The 16,110-nt window shown below is 57.2% G+C and overlaps 6 protein-coding genes across 6 annotated transcripts; 2 read left to right on the forward strand and 4 right to left on the reverse strand.

Annotated features, from left to right (window-relative positions):
* Positions 1–1,035: 1,035 nt before the first annotated feature.
* Positions 1,036–3,483, forward strand: ISF_01628 (Protein-arginine deiminase; the record flags this gene model as incomplete). The annotated part of the gene is made up of 1 exon (XM_018845235.1): positions 1,036–3,483. One exon carries the CDS (start codon positions 1,036–1,038, stop codon positions 3,481–3,483), a length of 2,448 nt encoding a protein of 815 aa, XP_018708001.1.
* A 275-nt stretch (positions 3,484–3,758) lies between these two features.
* Positions 3,759–4,502, reverse strand: ISF_01629 (extracellular soluble lytic transglycosylase; the record flags this gene model as incomplete). Its single annotated transcript, XM_018845236.1, has 1 exon — positions 3,759–4,502. The coding sequence occupies one exon, from the start codon at positions 4,500–4,502 to the stop codon at positions 3,759–3,761; it is 744 nt and encodes a 247-aa protein (XP_018708002.1).
* Positions 4,503–6,017: 1,515 nt separating this feature from the next.
* Positions 6,018–8,172, forward strand: ISF_01630 (Major facilitator superfamily transporter; the record flags this gene model as incomplete). The annotated part of the gene is made up of 4 exons (XM_018845237.1): positions 6,018–6,444; positions 6,524–6,782; positions 6,843–7,752; positions 7,993–8,172. 4 exons carry the CDS (start codon positions 6,018–6,020, stop codon positions 8,170–8,172), a joined length of 1,776 nt encoding a protein of 591 aa, XP_018708003.1.
* Positions 8,173–8,283: 111 nt separating this feature from the next.
* Positions 8,284–10,565, reverse strand: ISF_01631 (hypothetical protein; the record flags this gene model as incomplete). Its single annotated transcript, XM_018845238.1, has 2 exons — positions 8,284–8,412; positions 8,463–10,565. 2 exons carry the CDS (start codon positions 10,563–10,565, stop codon positions 8,284–8,286), a joined length of 2,232 nt encoding a protein of 743 aa, XP_018708004.1.
* Positions 10,566–11,373: 808 nt separating this feature from the next.
* Positions 11,374–13,322, reverse strand: ISF_01632 (Chromatin assembly factor 1 subunit A; the record flags this gene model as incomplete). The annotated part of the gene is made up of 2 exons (XM_018845239.1): positions 11,374–13,118; positions 13,169–13,322. 2 exons carry the CDS (start codon positions 13,320–13,322, stop codon positions 11,374–11,376), a joined length of 1,899 nt encoding a protein of 632 aa, XP_018708005.1.
* Positions 13,323–14,868: 1,546 nt separating this feature from the next.
* Positions 14,869–16,110, reverse strand: ISF_01633 (hypothetical protein; the record flags this gene model as incomplete). The annotated part of the gene is made up of 1 exon (XM_018845240.1): positions 14,869–16,110. The coding sequence occupies one exon, from the start codon at positions 16,108–16,110 to the stop codon at positions 14,869–14,871; it is 1,242 nt and encodes a 413-aa protein (XP_018708006.1).

Here is a 16,110-nt window from a genome sequence, read left to right on the forward strand (position 1 = left end):
GAGATTTGAGACTGGAGAGATTTAGTCATTCTCCGAGTTGAGATAATAAAAAAGGATTAATAATTTTGATCAAGATTGAAAATGTTGAGACTTAATGCAACGGCTCAAGCCTAGTGTTTGTTGCAGTTCCGAATAGAGGCGGATATGCCCTCGATGCTATATGCGCTCTCTCTCTGACAGGGAAGACTCAATGCTCACGATTCAGTGACAGCTGCGGCGTACTTCTTAGCCGACTTAAAGCTCAGTACACGATGCGTTTTATGCTTGGGGAACAGGTCTAGTGATTCATGACAACAGAGAACTCTTGTTCATCAAATACTGCCGTGAATGACGAAGCCGGGAGCGGAAACAAGGATGAACAGCAGAGCTATTATTAAGTCGGCTTCATTATAACATTTTGTTATTCTTCACTGGCAGCTGTCAAATGCGGCGTCGCAGACCACTGGTTGGGTGTAAAACTAGCGTGTAACGTAGCGATTGATAGAGGTTGAGCCTAGTTGTTGCTGGACACAGCCACGGTGACATGATATGACGTTAGTATTTATTTTTTCGAAGGCTTAATAAGCCTTGAAGATTGAAATCGCGGAAATTTCCGACGAAAATGGGCAAGACTGCACCATGGGTTCTCCGGGCAAGGAGGTCGGCTCATCGAAGCCCGCAAGACTGCGCCCGCCCTGCTGCGAGTGTCGGTAGTTGCAGATTAAATTCCATGGATCATGGATCCGACCTTTAATAAATGGCTTTTGAATTAAAGCTATAGCCCATAGCATTGTGTGACGAAACGCAGACATGACATGGTCGTGATCAGGGCATGGCTCTAAGTAAGGCGTGTCCAAGCCATAACGAGTCATGGCAGGCTGTGTGTAGAAGCTTGGCGCAATCCGTAGGAGAAAGAATCCTAGCATGATAGTAAATGATTCTATGAATATGCCCTGTATATAAACGCGAGAAGCATCCCACATCGTAAAGGCGGCGACAACTTTCACTCACCGAGTCTCTCCTTATCAGATTCGATCACGAGCAACCATACTCGCGATGCGCCTATCACTCATTCTAGGCGGGTTGCAACTCGCCAGCGCCGCTGCCCATGGCAAGTGTAGACCCAAGGGTTCTACCGCTACAAACAGCACAAAACTCGCGGTAACCATCTTGGCCGACACCAACCGTGATGGCAAGGTCGACGTGACGGGCGACACCGATATTGCCGGCAAGGAGACGTGGACCAACGAGGTCGGCGCCCTCTTCCTCGCCAACATTGTCGACACGGATCGTCGATGCTCCTCCAAGATCACCGGTCGGTGTGCCAGCCAGCTCGGCGCCATCTTCAACGAGACGGAGCCGCCCGAGGTGCCCGTCCTGGACACCAAGCTCGTCGACCCGCCCGCGGACCCCAAGGAGGCCGACAAGTGGCTCAAGAGCCTGGAAAAGGACAAGCAAGATATGGTGCGCAACTTTGGCGTCAGCGGGGGGGGCGAGTACATGAAGATCAACGAGGTGGACAGGAAGATCTCGGCCTGCCACGACGCCTCGGACAACATCCTGCGCAACGCAACCTACCTGGCGCCGCTCCGCACCCGTCCCATCCCCGGGCTCAGCGACTCGGCCACGGGGACTGTCTCCGTCACCCGCAGCGTGGCCGCGTCCAAGGTCCGCCTATTCCACAAGCCCTCCGCCGACGGCAAGTGGGAGTTCGTCGCCGCCAACCACACCTTCACGGCCGCGGAGCTCAAGGCCGGTCTCGAGCTCGGCATTGACGGGCGCGACGTCCGCCGACCGGGTGGCTGGGACGGCAAGGCCACCGTCGAGTTCAAGGTCACGGACAAGGGCCAGGAGGTGCGGGACTCGGTCGCGCTCCGGGTGGCCCCGGTCCTGACGCAGCACCATGGCCAGGCCGCCAAACAGCTGGTCACGGGCCAGTTGGACTCTGCGGGATACAAGAGCGAGGACGGGAAGACCGATATCCCGCCGTCCCGGGACGCCGCCCAGAAGCAGTTCGTCGAGGACTTTGGCAAGGCGGGCGCATCGGTCAGCCTGCACACCTTTGAGGGCTGCGACGAGCGCTGGGTGCAGGACATTTTCGAGCCCGGGTACATGAGCATCCCCGGGCCCGATGGCGGGCGGCCGGTCGGGCTGCACGTCATGATCCGCTCCGCGCAGCAGCATCGCGCCGCTGGCCGCATGGTCTTCTCGGAACTGCGCTCCGGCACCGTCGGCGCCGTGCAGCACCTCGCCGACGGTGACACCACCGACTCGACCGGCAACCTGGAGACGGTCCCGCCACACCAAGGCGCCGGCGGGAAGTCGTTCTCCGCCGGCCGCGCCGTGCTGGGCAGCCAGGATGGCACGAAACCGCACATGTTCGCCTTTTTGGAGGCGCAGGAGGCACAGGCCCCGATCGAGCTCGACACCACCTGGCTGAGTGTCGGCCACACGGACGAGTTCGTGCAGTTCCTGCCTTCCAAGAGTGCGAAGCTCGGCTGGGTGATGGTGGTCAGCGACCCGCGTCAGGGCGTAGAGATTTTGAAGAAGGCGCAGGCGGCGGGACACGGCAAGGAAAAGGCGACGTCCCGAAAGCGTAGTCCAGCGGACCCGGCGCGGTGGAACATTACGACCACGATTGATGACTTGCTGGGCCAGCGCCTCTTTGAGAAGGACCAAAATACGACGGCCGGGTACATTGACCGCAACGTGGAGATCCTGAAGCGCGAGACAGGCTTGACGGACGAGGACATTATTCGTTTGCCGGGCATGTACACGCTGGACGAGGGCTACCTGGGCGTGGTGGACCCCTGGGTCTATCAGGAGACCAAGGGGGCGGAGGACGCCGGCGCTGTCGAGGAGAAGCCAGACGACGCCGGTACTACTGAGGAGGACGCGGGCAAAGCCGGGGCTTCCGGGGAGAAGGAAGACAAGACCAACGATGCTGCTCAGATCACACGTCGCCGCGACGAGGACCGCAAGACCGGCGGGGGCCTCAGCATCCTGGATGCCGGCACGCCGCCCGGCGAGCGCAAGGCCAAGGCGGCAGCAATGGCCGCGACCAACCCGCACGGAGCCGCTGAGGCTCCGCGCCGCCTCCGCCGCCGCCAGGATGACAGCGGCAGGACCGGTGGCGGTCTCAGCGTCCTGGACGCCGGCACGCCTCCCAGCCAGCGAAAGGCCAAGGCGGCCGCGATGGCGGCGGCCAAGCCGCACGGCGGGCGCGCAGAGCGTCGCCAGGAGGAGATCTACAAGGTTGGCGCGCTATACCCGGCCACCGTCAACAGCGTCGTTGTCGACGACAAGACCATCATCGCGCCGAACCCCTGGGGCCCGGTCATTGACGGGAAGGACGTGATGGCCGCGGCGACGGAGGAGGCGTACGCCAAGGCGGGCTACACGGTGCGCTACGTGGACGAGTGGTTCACGCATCACAACAACGGGGGTGAGGTTCACTGCGGAACGAATGTGATTCGTCACTTGACCGATGACAAGTGGTGGTGAGCATAGCTGGTGAATGTAGTTTAGCAGAGGAAGTCCAAGTGGCTCGGCCGGACATAACTTACCCTACAGTGAAACCTACCCGATACTGCAATCTATTCTGTTGATAGCTTGTTCTCCCATGACATTATCGTCGAAAGCTGAGGAGTAAAATCCATTTCCTTTAACTTTATGTACATTGATGAGAACTTTGTCAGTCCCCCCTGGCATCGATGGCTGCCTTATTCAGCAGCAACCAAGATGCTCCTTATACTATGCAGCCTTCCCGCATCCAGCGTCTAGCAAAGGTTGCTGCCCGTGCACCTTCCCTTGCAGTCATACTTGCCGTGCAGCCCGCTATCCTTGCCGTACATGTCGTAGCCCTGGAACCAGCCATTCAAGGTCTCGTGGATGTAGTCGAGGTTCTGCGGGAGGCCGTTGCGCTTCCCCTCCGCGCTGCATGGATACTTCTCCGTGATGCCCTTGTTCCCATTCCGCCCCGACCCGGCCGTGAACCAGCCGTTGTACGCGCCGATCGCCTTGATCGCGTTGCCGCCGTTGGCGTCCAGCCCCGCGCGCAGCACGTGCGCGCCGCAGTCGACGTTGTCCTGCACCGGGTACTGGCAGCTCTTCTTGCCGTTCTGGCAGTTCTCCGGCGCGCACTGCATCAGCCCGGGCGTCGGCCCGCCCTCGTCGGCGTTGCAAGACGACTCCTGCATCGCGAGGAAGGCGAGGATCGCCGGGTCGATGTTGTGCTTTTTGCCGGCGGACTGGAACTCCTTGTCGTACTTGCCGCAGGCCTTGCCGACGCCCTTGTAGTACTGGTCGAGGCTGATGTGGGTGAGCTCGTTGATGCCGAGGTGCGGCGGGTTCCAACCGCCGCCGGTGAGGCCGGTGTTGAGCCAGGCCTCGGAGCCGTTGGGGCCGCAGGCGCCGGAGCCGCCCTTGGTGGGAGAGCAGGCGCCCTGGGCCTTGGGGTTGGTGGCGGCTTGGGCGATGCCGGCGGCCATGGCAGCGGTGCAAAGGTAGGCGAAGGAAGGCATGGTTGATCAGTTTATGTGAATTTATATAAGAATGGTGAGTAGTGATGGGATTCCGACAGTCCGCTCACAGTTGCTGAGGGGGCCTACGTTAGTTCTTATACTCGAGGGCTGCTTCAAACTGCGGGCTTTCATGGAGAATTATTCCCGACAGGTATCTTTCCGCAAGGAACAATTATCATGGAGAAATAGATCCGCAAACAAATAAAATCCGGAATTGATTGGTGGCTGTAGACGCATTGACTCTGTGAGCACGGGTAGATCGTGACAATCAGCGGGAGCTCGTCAGCCCGACGGAAGCTATTCCACCATGTCACCTTGGCCATCCTGTTTGTTTCCTTGGCATCAATAGCAATTAAGAGCCGAAAGATTTTTGATTCGATAGGGCTTTCTGAAACTCCGCAACCAGGAAAGAAAGACGTCTTTCTTGCCAAAGGAAGCTGGTGGTAAGTATACAAACCATCGTCACTCATGCATACTTCGCTCTGGTTGACTTCATGTTGCTTAGTCCCTGGACTAAAATCTCCCCCAGGTACGGTATTATTATCGGTATTATTGGCTCCAGATTAGCCCTCATTGGTGGGATCTTGGCGATCAACAACCAAGGCGGGTCCTCGGAACTTGGGCTTCCACTAATAGCAAGACTATAACCAAAGTGTCAGCATCTAGCAGTTGAGACATGGAAGGTAGAGATAATAAGTCCGGAAAGCGTCCCCAGGCTAATCAATCAAGGTAAACGATGAAATGTCTGGTTGGGCGACGAAACAAGTCCAACGGGTTTTCTCTCGTACCTTGATGGACATGGACCCTATATTGTCGTCACTTGCGAGGGCTTGAAGGAGGCTGCTTACTTGTTTATTGTAGGTCTTCTCCCGTCCGGTTAATGTCTTCACTTGTCACAACATCTACTCTATGACACCAGTAGGCGAAGTGATTGAGGTCCCAGTTTCTATACCAAGTAGAAAGAGGAGGTTGGCGCTTGTATCTCGATTGGGATATAAATTCCCATCTTATTACCCCGCTCATGTCTTTTACAAGGCCCATTCAGGCACAATGGAAGACAACGGGAATGGTCCTACTACTATGCGAGTCTGTATGCTGGAACTACCACAAAATCATCCAATATTGCCCAACGGCTTTAAATAGAGTTTCTCGCACTAGTTCATCGTCAAGAAAGCCCCGCCGGTATACGCAAGCTTCCCGTCATGGTGGCTTCCAGCGGCCCTTTCTATAGGGTAATAAGCTTCAGCCTATCGCATTGCTCGCATTTGTTGCCGTCATCAGCCAACAAGGCTGTGTGTGTGTGTGACCCGCCAGACATTCTCAGCCTCAATCTTGGCCACCTTTGGTTTCAACTTGACGTTTCATCATCTCACTCTCGTTTCCCATTATCAGATTTCATGGCGGCTCTCATCTCTCACCTCATTCTAACTACCACCTTCACCCCGAATCGCACGTACCCTTGACCGCGCGCCGCAAGCTCGCCTAACCTAGGCTGTACGCGAACTTGCTCACATCATGGCGCTTCACAGGTCCGACCATGAGTCGGACGATGAAACCGCGACCCGCCTCCTCCCGCTCGACGAGGCCGCGGCCGACCACTTCTTTGACGATGATGCAGCGGCCGAAGCACCAGCAGACGGCGACGTTGGTGGTGGTGACCCTGCTCCGGCTCCGCGCCGGTGCCCCCTCCGCGCTGCCCGGTGGCAGGTCAGCTCCCCGCGGCTCATCGTCCTGCTCGTCGGCTTCTCCAAGTTCTGCATCGTCTGCAGCGGCATGACCCTCCTCGTCCCGCTCTTCCGCCTCATCGAGGACGCCATCTGCCACGGCGTCCTCGACGACGCCTCGCCGGGCCTCCTCGACGAGATGCGCTGCAAGGACGACGCCGTGCAGGCGCGCCTGGCCACGTTTCTCGGCTGGTCCGGTCTCGTCGGGTCTCTAGTTAGTAAGTCGCAGGCCGCCCATGTATATGTATCTACATCTAGGCATGATTGGTTCCTGTGCTGACGACCACGCAACAACAGCCCTCGTCACTGCTTTTCCGTTTGGGGCCATGTCGGACCGCTTCGGCCGCAAGCCCACCGCGCTGCTCGCGTACATCGGCGTCTTCGCCTCTTTCTTCTTCACCCCGCTCATGCTCGGCCCGCCGCTGCGCGGCAGCATACGCGCGAACCCGTACCTGCTCCTCTGGGGCAACATCTTCCAGGCCGCTGGCGGCGGCATCCCGGTCCTGCTGCAGACGCTGTACGCCATGGCCGCCGACGTGAGCTCCGAGGCTGACAAGTGAGTTGCCACCGCTAATTTCTCCATCTGCGACCTCGTGCTAACACCCGTCGTCCCAAGAGCATCCAACTTCTTATACGTCAGCCTCGGCTCCGCCGCCGGCGGTCTCCTCGGCCCGCTCCTCGCCGGCATTCTCATGACCCAGTTCGGCCCCTGGGTGCCCATCTGGCTCGTCATCGCCACCTCCCCGTTCCTCATCTGCATGCTCCTCCTCCTCCCCGAGACCCTCCCCACCGTCCAACCCACCACCACCACCTCCCCCGCCGCCCAGCTCACCTTTCGGGCGCGCATGGCCCAGGGCCTCGACGACCTGCGCGCCTCGCTGCGCATCCTGCGCGACCCCAGCGTGCCCCTCGTGCTCGTCACCTTCCTCACCCAGAACGCGCGCGTCACCGCCTACGCCTCCACGCTCGTCCAGTACGTCTCCAAGAACTACGGCTGGACCCTGGGCCAAACCTCCGTCCTGCTTTCCCCCGTCGGCCTGCTTGGCCTCGCCGTCCTCGGCGGCCTGCCGCGCCTCGCGGACCACCTGCTCGTCCGGCGTCGCCTCTCCGTCTTCGGCAAGGACCTCCTGCTGACCCGCGCGTCGACCGCGTTCCTGGTCATCGGCGCGGTTGTCCAGGGGCTCAGCCCCGGCAGCGTTGCCGTCTTCGTCCTCGGGCTGGTCGTCTCCACGCTCAGCACCGCGGATAGCCCGCTCGCCCGCGCCACCGTGTCCCACTACGTCCGCCCGGCGTACACCTCCCGCCTTTACGCGCTCATCGGCGTCGCGGAGGTGCTCGGGTCGTTTTTCGGCGCCCCAGTGCTCGCGTACCTCTTCAACATCGGGCTTGAGAGGAAGGGCCTGTACACCGGCCTGCCGTACTTTTACGTCGCGCTGCTGGCCGGAATATCTCTGGTGGCTCTCATGTTCGTGAGACGGCCGTCGTCGACGCGCAAGAGCCAAGCAAGCGACGGCTCGGCGGACGACGTACCGGGTGAAGGAGCTATTCGACTTTGAATATACCTAATATCATATTGGCATTGTGGGAATCTTGAGAATCATATAGAGAAGCTAGGGCATTATTTGTTAGAATGAGATTCGAGTGGTAATACAAAGATGTCGTTGGGTTAATTATGCGATCGCTAAGCTATGCACACTATTATACAATATATTATAATTTTGTCCCGTTTAATATTCATAACGCGCTGTTCCTAACGCAACATGTAGGAGAAATCTGGCAAGCCCCGAAGAGCTTCATCCACAATGGCCCTTTCGTCCACTGTAATTGTATTCTCAGAGGACACCGTCTTATTCGTCGGCTGCTCCAAGGACGTCACGGATACTGTGGAGGCGACTATTGTCGCGTCAGTCTTCCGTGACCAATCCTCCTCCATTGACGAGCTGTGATTCGTTGCAGGCGTGCCCATTTTCTCTGTCCAGGCATTCTCCATCGACGGCCTGTGGTCAGTGGTGGGCGTGGATACCGCCGGCGTCCAAGCATGCTCCATGGACATCCGGTTAGAATTCATCGAAGCGCGCGGCGGTTCCAGAGCAGGCGCACTCGCGAGGGTTGGCGTACCGACCACCGACTTGATCCGTGTACTGTCCATGGATGCGCGCATCGGTTCTAGGGCCGGTGAGCTCATACTAGGCGTCCATATTGGTGATGGAGCGACTGATCTGCCTTGACTTGTCACAGCAACGGTGCGGATAGGCGGCGGCGGGTTCGCCCGCGATGACTTTAGCGTCGAGGACTCGAAAAAGTCTAAGCTGCTGAAGTTTCCCTCGAACGACTGCCTCGGTGGCATCGGTCCAATATCCGCTGACGCGGATAAGGACGCAAAGCCAGCGCTCGAGTCGACAGTTGGCGACGATACCATTTCACCCCACACATCACCGTCGTCGTCCTCGTCTGCCTTGATAGGTTCTGGTTCCGGCTTTGCTGAAGCGCTGTTGCTCTCAGCTGTTACGGTATCACCGCTTGTCGGCACTGGCGGTGGCGGCATGATTTCTGTTGACACTCTTTGCTTGCTTGGGCCGTCCTGCTCGTCATCATCCCATGGCGACCTCGGTATATCGGCTGGTGAGTCTACCGGTGGCCGCAATGCCGCTTCCGCTCTCCCCTCCGTCCATCTTGGCGACTGCGTAGCAACAGACGGCGTGGCTGGCATGCTCAAATTTGCGCCACCCCATCCGCCGTCCAACACCTCCATTGTCGTCGGGCTCTGCGGCGCGGTGTCGGTTGGCTGCACGCTGCGATTCCTCGCGTGCCTGCCACCGCCGCCACGTTGTGCGCGCTGCCGCAGCAGCTCGCCGATCTCGACCTCAGGCTCGTTTGAGTCCCAGTTGAACATGCTGGCGCCCAGCGGACCACCCTTGCGACCACCGCCACCGCCGAGGATGACGCGGCCGGCGATCGAGTCTTCCTCCATCCAGCGGCGCACAATGTGCAACGTCTTGGTGCGCACTTCGGACGTGGCCCATGTGATGCGCCGGTAGCTGTCGTCGTCGGCACCGCCGCTGTCGTGCTTGCGCGCGGAACCGAACCGGGAGATGCGATACCAGGTCTTGCGCTCAGAGGTCGTTGTGCACGAACCGTCAATAATCACGTCCGGGACAGGCTCAGGACGTGCGGTGGAGGGTGGGCAGCCGGGGAACAGAGCGTCAAGATGGGATAGGTCGATGGGGTATGGTGGTGGTTTGGTTTTGGATTTCAAGATGTCGGACCTTGGTAAATTGTTTTCTGTTGAGTGAGAGCTGGCATCAGCATTGCTGTTGGTATTTGCTGTGGATTGCATCGCCGTCGACTGTTTATCTTCGTCGACTGTATCGCCCTTTAATATTGGATCTTCATCTGCTATGGCGAGGCCTTTCGTGCTCGATGCTTGTTCCCTTGGACTGGTGACCACACCTTCTTCATTTCGGTCAGAACTTGGATCTCTCTCAACATCAAAGGCCTCATCAGTGACGCAATCCTGAGTGGTGAGGTCCTCCTTCGATAGCTCAGCAGAAGTGGTTGGCTTTGTATCTTGGGGGCTTGCGTTTGTGGGTGGCCGAACCGCCTTCTTTGCTATACCGTCGTACATGTCAACGAGCTCCTGCACTTTGGATGGCTTCTGCTGTGGAGTCTCTGAGTCTGATTGTGAGCCTTGCTCGGGTGTCTTGTCGAGCTCTTGCTGGCGGACATCTTTGGTCGGTCGTTCGACAGTATCTGTCTCCTTCGCCTTCACCGGGGCCGTCGCAACATGAGTAATGGGCGGCACAGGAGTCTTGTCGTAGTTCGGCGATGAAGTCCAAGCATCTTGCTCGTCTGTCAACAGTGCAACAGCATTCTTCTTCGCATCTTCATTCACGGGAGCATCCAGTTTGGGCCCCGCCCCCTCCCCAAAACTGATGGCCGAGTCAGTGATGCCCTCTCGCCCAACCTCCCGTCTGTGATCCTCCAACCCCCAAGGCGCCGAAAATCCACCCGAGGGTTCTTTGAACGCAGCCGGACCGTCGTTGCTCGGGCCCGTCCAGGCGTTGTGCTTGCCATCGTCCCAGCCGCCCCATGCATTATCACCATCGTCCTCGTTGTGATTGTCCCTCGATGCATCGAAGCCTTTCGTCGTCGCGCCGGCCCATGGAGAGTCGGCAAAGCTGTGCAGGTCGCCGCCACCGTCGTCCTTGGCGGGCGTGAGGAGGCCGCCCCCCAGCAGTGGCGGCAGCGTCGTCGCCACGGGCTGCGGTTTGCTCGGCGGCAGCCCGGGCGACGCGGACGGGGTGTCTATCGCCCACGGCGTACTCCACGGGTCTTCCATTCGGACGATTGGTCTCTCATTTCATGTGTCTGATGGGTTGCGTACGCCGCGCGCGTGTCCTTTTCTACTATCGTTTCGTCCTGGAATGGTTCATGTCGAGCTGGCGTGGAATGTTTTTCGTGCGTGTTCGGATCGTGCGCGCCTCCCCATTCAAAAGAAAAAAAGCGAGTGAGTGGTTCTTGTAGACGTCCGATGGCTGCAGTCGCAATGTTTCTGGGCGAAGAAGTTGTTGCGATGCAACAGGGTGTTCCCGTGGCTCTTGATGCAGCATTGAAAGACATGCAACGGCTGCTAGGAACTGGAAGCATTGATGCAAGTTCCCCCTGCAGATTGCCCCACTGGCCGCTAGACAGGGGAAGGTGGGATGACGTTGAGAGGCACCGAGATCGTTTCTATTGTATGAGCCACTGGGTTAGAAAATGCGAACAAAAGGAAAAATACATTTTCAAGGGATTCATCATGCTCATGTGAGTCATCCACAGTTTCAACTCGACCCTGGGATTTTCAGCGGCTCCAAGGCTGTCACAACAATCACCACGAAGCCGAGCGGCGGTGTGCTGTCATCTCCGACGTAAAATAGAACACTTATGCCATTGTGCAATGACGACAAGGTATTGACACAATCTTTGAACTTATGAATCCAGCAATATATACTGCGCTGTCTTGTCTTGGGGCTACCAATGTGCGACCCATGCGTGGTCATGAAGCAATTCAGTCCAAATGCGCCGCGCTAAATGTGAATTCCATACGCTGGTATGCATGTCTGCATGTGTGTATGCAGGCCGATATTTACAGTGTCTCATCGCTCTTACAGAGTCATCTCGTGCCCCGGCTTCAAATCCCACTCCTTCAGCTTCCCTGTCCCCCTCTTTTCAGCAACAAGCTCCAGAGTGTTCTTCACTTCTATGCGAGACACTCTGTCACGAAAGTGCTGATAGATGAAATCGATAATGCCGACCTTCGAGAGCGCTTTATTTTCCAAAATGGCTTTCTTCACATCGTTGATAAGCTCTGGTTTGACCAGCCTTACCGGCGCGCTGTCTGCACTTCCACCACTCAGAGCGGCAAATGCATTGGCGGGTGCTGGCGGAGGTGGCATGTTCTTGCCCGTTGTTGGTGTCTGTTTAGGTTCTGGTTCCCAATATGAGGTCGCAAAGGGATCAATGCTGGCGGTTTGGTAGAAAATGTCTGGCAGGTTCAGCAAATAGAGAAAGACAGCTGAAGTAGGGGTCAATAGCATACCTAGGATCATTTCCATTTTATTCTCTGTCGCAGCTTGGCTGCATGTCTTTTGGCTCTCGTTTTCAAAACAGATGCCAGTGGTTTCGGGCTCCAGAGTACTTCCGAATGTGCGGCGCGTGAGGCCGGAATCTTCGGAATCATCAAGGAACCCATCCATGTCGTCCTCGTCGTCCATTTCTTCGTCGTCATCTTCGGCATCCAGGTCCTCGCCTTCCTCTTCCTGCCACTCGGCCTCTGAGTCATAGTCATAATCTAGTTGCAGACGTCGGCTCGCAGAACGACGCGCTACTCTTTTCATATTATCTTGGCCAGGACCAAGTGGTAGACGAGTGAGAGTACCGTAATATGGGGGCCGAACATCTCGCGCAAAAGCAATGACTTTGACAGGAATTCCAACAAGCTTCTTTCGAGCAGCTTTTAGAACCTCCGGCGATGCAGCATTACCAGAATGCTCCATTCCCTTGTACGCTGCTTCCATAATATGACGCACCGAGCGGTGCTGTTTCCCACGAGGTTTGCCCGCACCAAGTAGTCCAAACAGAGATACGGGGTCAAACGCAACATCGGCTCTGCGCTCTGCTGCAATGAACTCGTCCAGTATTTTCGACTTTGCTTCGCGGGTCTCCTCGTCCATTTGACAGGCATTGGGGGCCATTTGAGTGTGTTGTGTCATGAAAAATGGCAAGAACATGTCTCTGTATCCTTTCGGCGCGGGCTCGCCGTTTGACGTATTGCCGACGCCCTTTGCTGGACTTGAATTTGAAACCAACGTGGCCGTGATTTTCTTAGGCGTCATGGGCTTGGTGAAGAAACCAGTCAGCTTGGGCTGAGAGCGGGACTTGCGTTCTCTATCTTCCTGGGCACGTCTCTCCTCTTCCTCCTTCAACTTCCTCTTCTCCTCCCGTAGTTCCGCTTTCGCCTTGTCCTCTTCCTCCTTTTTCTTGCGCTTTTCGTCTCTTTCCTTTTGGCGTGCGGCCTTTTCCTCTTCTTGCTTTGCCTTCTCGGCAGCTTTCAGGGCACTCTTCTCATCGCGCTCCTTCTTCTTTTGTGCGGCCTCGCGTTCCTTTTGCTCCTTTTTCTCGTTCGCTTCCTTCTCGCGGGCATCCTTCTCTGCGAGGGTTAGTTTCTTGCGCTTCACAGCGGGGTTTGCTGAATATGCGGCGGTGTTGGTAGCTCGCTCGCCCGCGTCTGGCTTGGTAGGTGTTTCGGGCGAGGGTGAGTTGCCGGCAACGGTACTGCTACCAGTTTCTGTGAGGGCAGGGGAGCCTTGGGGCGTGGAAGCGATCAGGCTGTTGGAAGTCGGTGGCAAAACTGCAGTCTCGTTAGTGAGGGTCTACCCGCATGGTTCGAGGCTGTCGCACGAGAAATGCCTGATGGCCGCAGACTAAAGTTTGGAGGCGTCTTGTTCTCCATCGAAATATTTTCACCGCCTTCGTCGCCAGAATATTCCTCGTGACTACGTTTACGGGCCGCAGTGGGCTCCTGAACGTTGGCCGACATCTCCAAGAGCGGCATCGAGAATGAGGCGGGTATGGCTAGGACGAGACTGTGTGATTATATTCAAGTCTAAACTGTATGTGCCGATTGTCGAATGCGTTCGATCCTGATGCGTGAGTGAATGGCGTGCATGAATCGTAATGCACAGATGAGCCGGGTAATCGCACACTCCTTTTATGCTCTGCAGCTAACGAGACCTGGAAGCGACGATGCGCGTGCGAAATGAATGTCGGCGATATAGCGTCAATGAATGGACAAAAAGAATCTGGCAATTAAAACCAGAGAAGCGATTTCGGGTCGGAGATAAAGCGTTGCAATCTGGGGAGGGCCGTTGTTAGGTTCGGTGATTTCGCTCGGGTGGTCTGAAGAGGAAGAAAGGTGAATGCGGCGCGTGCCTGTTGATGAAAGAGCCGTTGGGCCAGGGTCGTCACCTCGACGCGTCCTCCAGCACGACCCGTGGCCCTGAGACGCGACCGACAGGGTACGTACCCAAAGTGGTTTTCTTAGTCATCAATGGCTTCGAGCAGGAGAGAGTGGGGACCCTTGAATATCGGGGAATGGCGGGGCAGTGCCCTCCGACTGTGCCTATCAGGTAGATACGGGGTTTTACTCTCTCCTCTTTGTATTAATGTAACATGAATAAGACTACCCTCGTTTCTCCCCGTTGTGGATTGTCAAATGAGGAGACAAAAGGAAGACGTAGTATCGACAAGTTGGCGGCTTGGCTGTCGTCACCTGTAGGTTGTACGACGTGCTGGTTGCTGCCCTCCAGCCTGCGGCACAGGATGGCTCGAACACGGACAACCAAGCCGCAAGGTCTGTCATCCAATTCTGTCAACTTTGATCATGCATTTAAAACTAAAAGTCGTATTCTCTTCAAACATTGATTTTTGACCAATCGGCTTAGGACAGCTCGTTTTTGACAGCCACTACGTCATGCGGATCATCTAAGAATACGAAGGGCAGCTAACCAGCCTTCGGGGATCACCGGCTGTGCTTAGCGGGCGGCTGTAGTCGAGAGACAAAGGCGCACAGGGCAAATGGAGCGGAGGATTTATCAGAGAAGAAAATATTCGATTCGCTAGTTCCTGTTTGCTCTCCCTCCGCATTAGTAGCAGGCGCTGTACCCAATCCGTCTCCTATGACAGTTGTGTCTTGGAAAGAAAGCGAAAAGCAAATGGGGCCATTATGACATAACCAAGCAACGAGCGACTTGTTCGTCAACAAAAAATGTCTGTGTGTATATGAGGTCCGATGCCAATGCAGAAACAACCAAGCATGGTGACAAAAGGAATTGATATCCTGCAAATCCCCTAGACAAAAGAAAGTAAAGGAACAACGCCATCCCATGTCTTGTATGCAACAGACCGCGCCTTCCCCTTTTCCATTGGTATGCGTAAAACGATTGAATGCGGCTTTTCGTGCGGCGCTGGTATTATAAACGAAAGACGTAGGTGTATAAAACAACGTGACAAGAAAAATTCGACAAGTATTTGGAGCTGGGATAATGGTGGCTCTCACGGAACCCCCGAGTCGCATGCGCGAGGCTTGTCGGGAAATTGATTTAATCGGGGTTGGCAATAAAGAGACGACCAGACGTCAGCGTAGATGTTCGCTCGTCAACGCTCCCACGACGCTTAAGCTCCTCAGGGCTCTTAACGCTCTTCTCCCTAGTGAGCGCCGAGTGCAGCTTCGAGTTGTGGGCCAGCTTTGGGCCCTGGCCGAGCTCGAGTACGTCGTCGCGACGCTCGCTGTTGCCGCTGCGGGAGCTCTGAGCGCGGCCGCTCGCGGCATCGTCAATCGGGCCGGCCGACTCGTCGATGGACTGCTTGGGCTGCGGGGGCTTGCTGGCGAAGCTCTGGGTGCGCTCAGGGGTGCCAACGAGGCTCGGGTTACGCGCGGGGGTGCCGTTGCCCGAGGTGCGATGCTGACGGCGGCCAGAGCCTGTACTGCTACGACCGCTGCTACCGGCGCGGCGGTGGTGTTGCTGTTCTTTGCGCGATGCCATCATCGGCCCCGTATTGTTGTCGTCGTCGTCGCTGCCGTCGCCATCAATCTCCCTAGCGCTGAGTCGGAGGGGCACGCCGCCGACGCCGACGTGCGTCTCGCCGGGGGCGTAGCCGACGACGAGGGGTGCCTTGCCGTGGCGAATCTTGCCAGCGACCTTGGCGGAGGCGAGGCCAGTCTGGGTGCGGCCGGCCGCGTTGCCGCTAACGACCTCGAGGTTGGCGCGCATCTTGGCGGCACGCTGCTGGGCCACGACGCGAGGGTCCTCGTACTGAGCACGCTCGCACCAAACTGTGGCTTTTTGCTTGCGCAGAAGAGCAACGTAGCCGCCGCCAGCGCCGCCCTGGGTGGTAACGGAGCGACTGGATGTTGAGCGGCGTAGATCGCTGCTTGAAGTGCGGTAGGCGGCCGGCGGCGGTTGCTGGAAGCTCGAAGCGTTGCTAAAGGCCCCGATGGAGGGCGACCGGCGCCATAGTTGGGGATTCGAAGCCGACTGCGGCGACGGCTGGGAGTGGTGGTGGTGCTGTTGGCCCGGATGCATGGGGTGGTGCTGGTGGTGTGGGTGAAGCTGGTGAGGATGCTGTCGTTGTTGTTGGTGCTGGTGCTGGTGCTGGGTATACTGCTGCTGATGCGAATGCGGCGGCGGTTGTCGATGCTGTGCGTATTGCTGCTGCTGGTATTGGGGGTGCTGAGAGTGCTGAGAGTGCTGAGAGGGAAATACGGAGGACGACGTCGTTCGTGTGCGAGAGTGGCCGTATGAGGGATCCATTGACGCACTGCGTGTTGGAGCTTCCATCAT

Source organism: Cordyceps fumosorosea, assembly GCF_001636725.1.
Source record: "Cordyceps fumosorosea ARSEF 2679 chromosome Unknown scaffold_2, whole genome shotgun sequence".
Lineage (NCBI taxonomy): Eukaryota > Fungi > Ascomycota > Sordariomycetes > Hypocreales > Cordycipitaceae > Cordyceps > Cordyceps fumosorosea.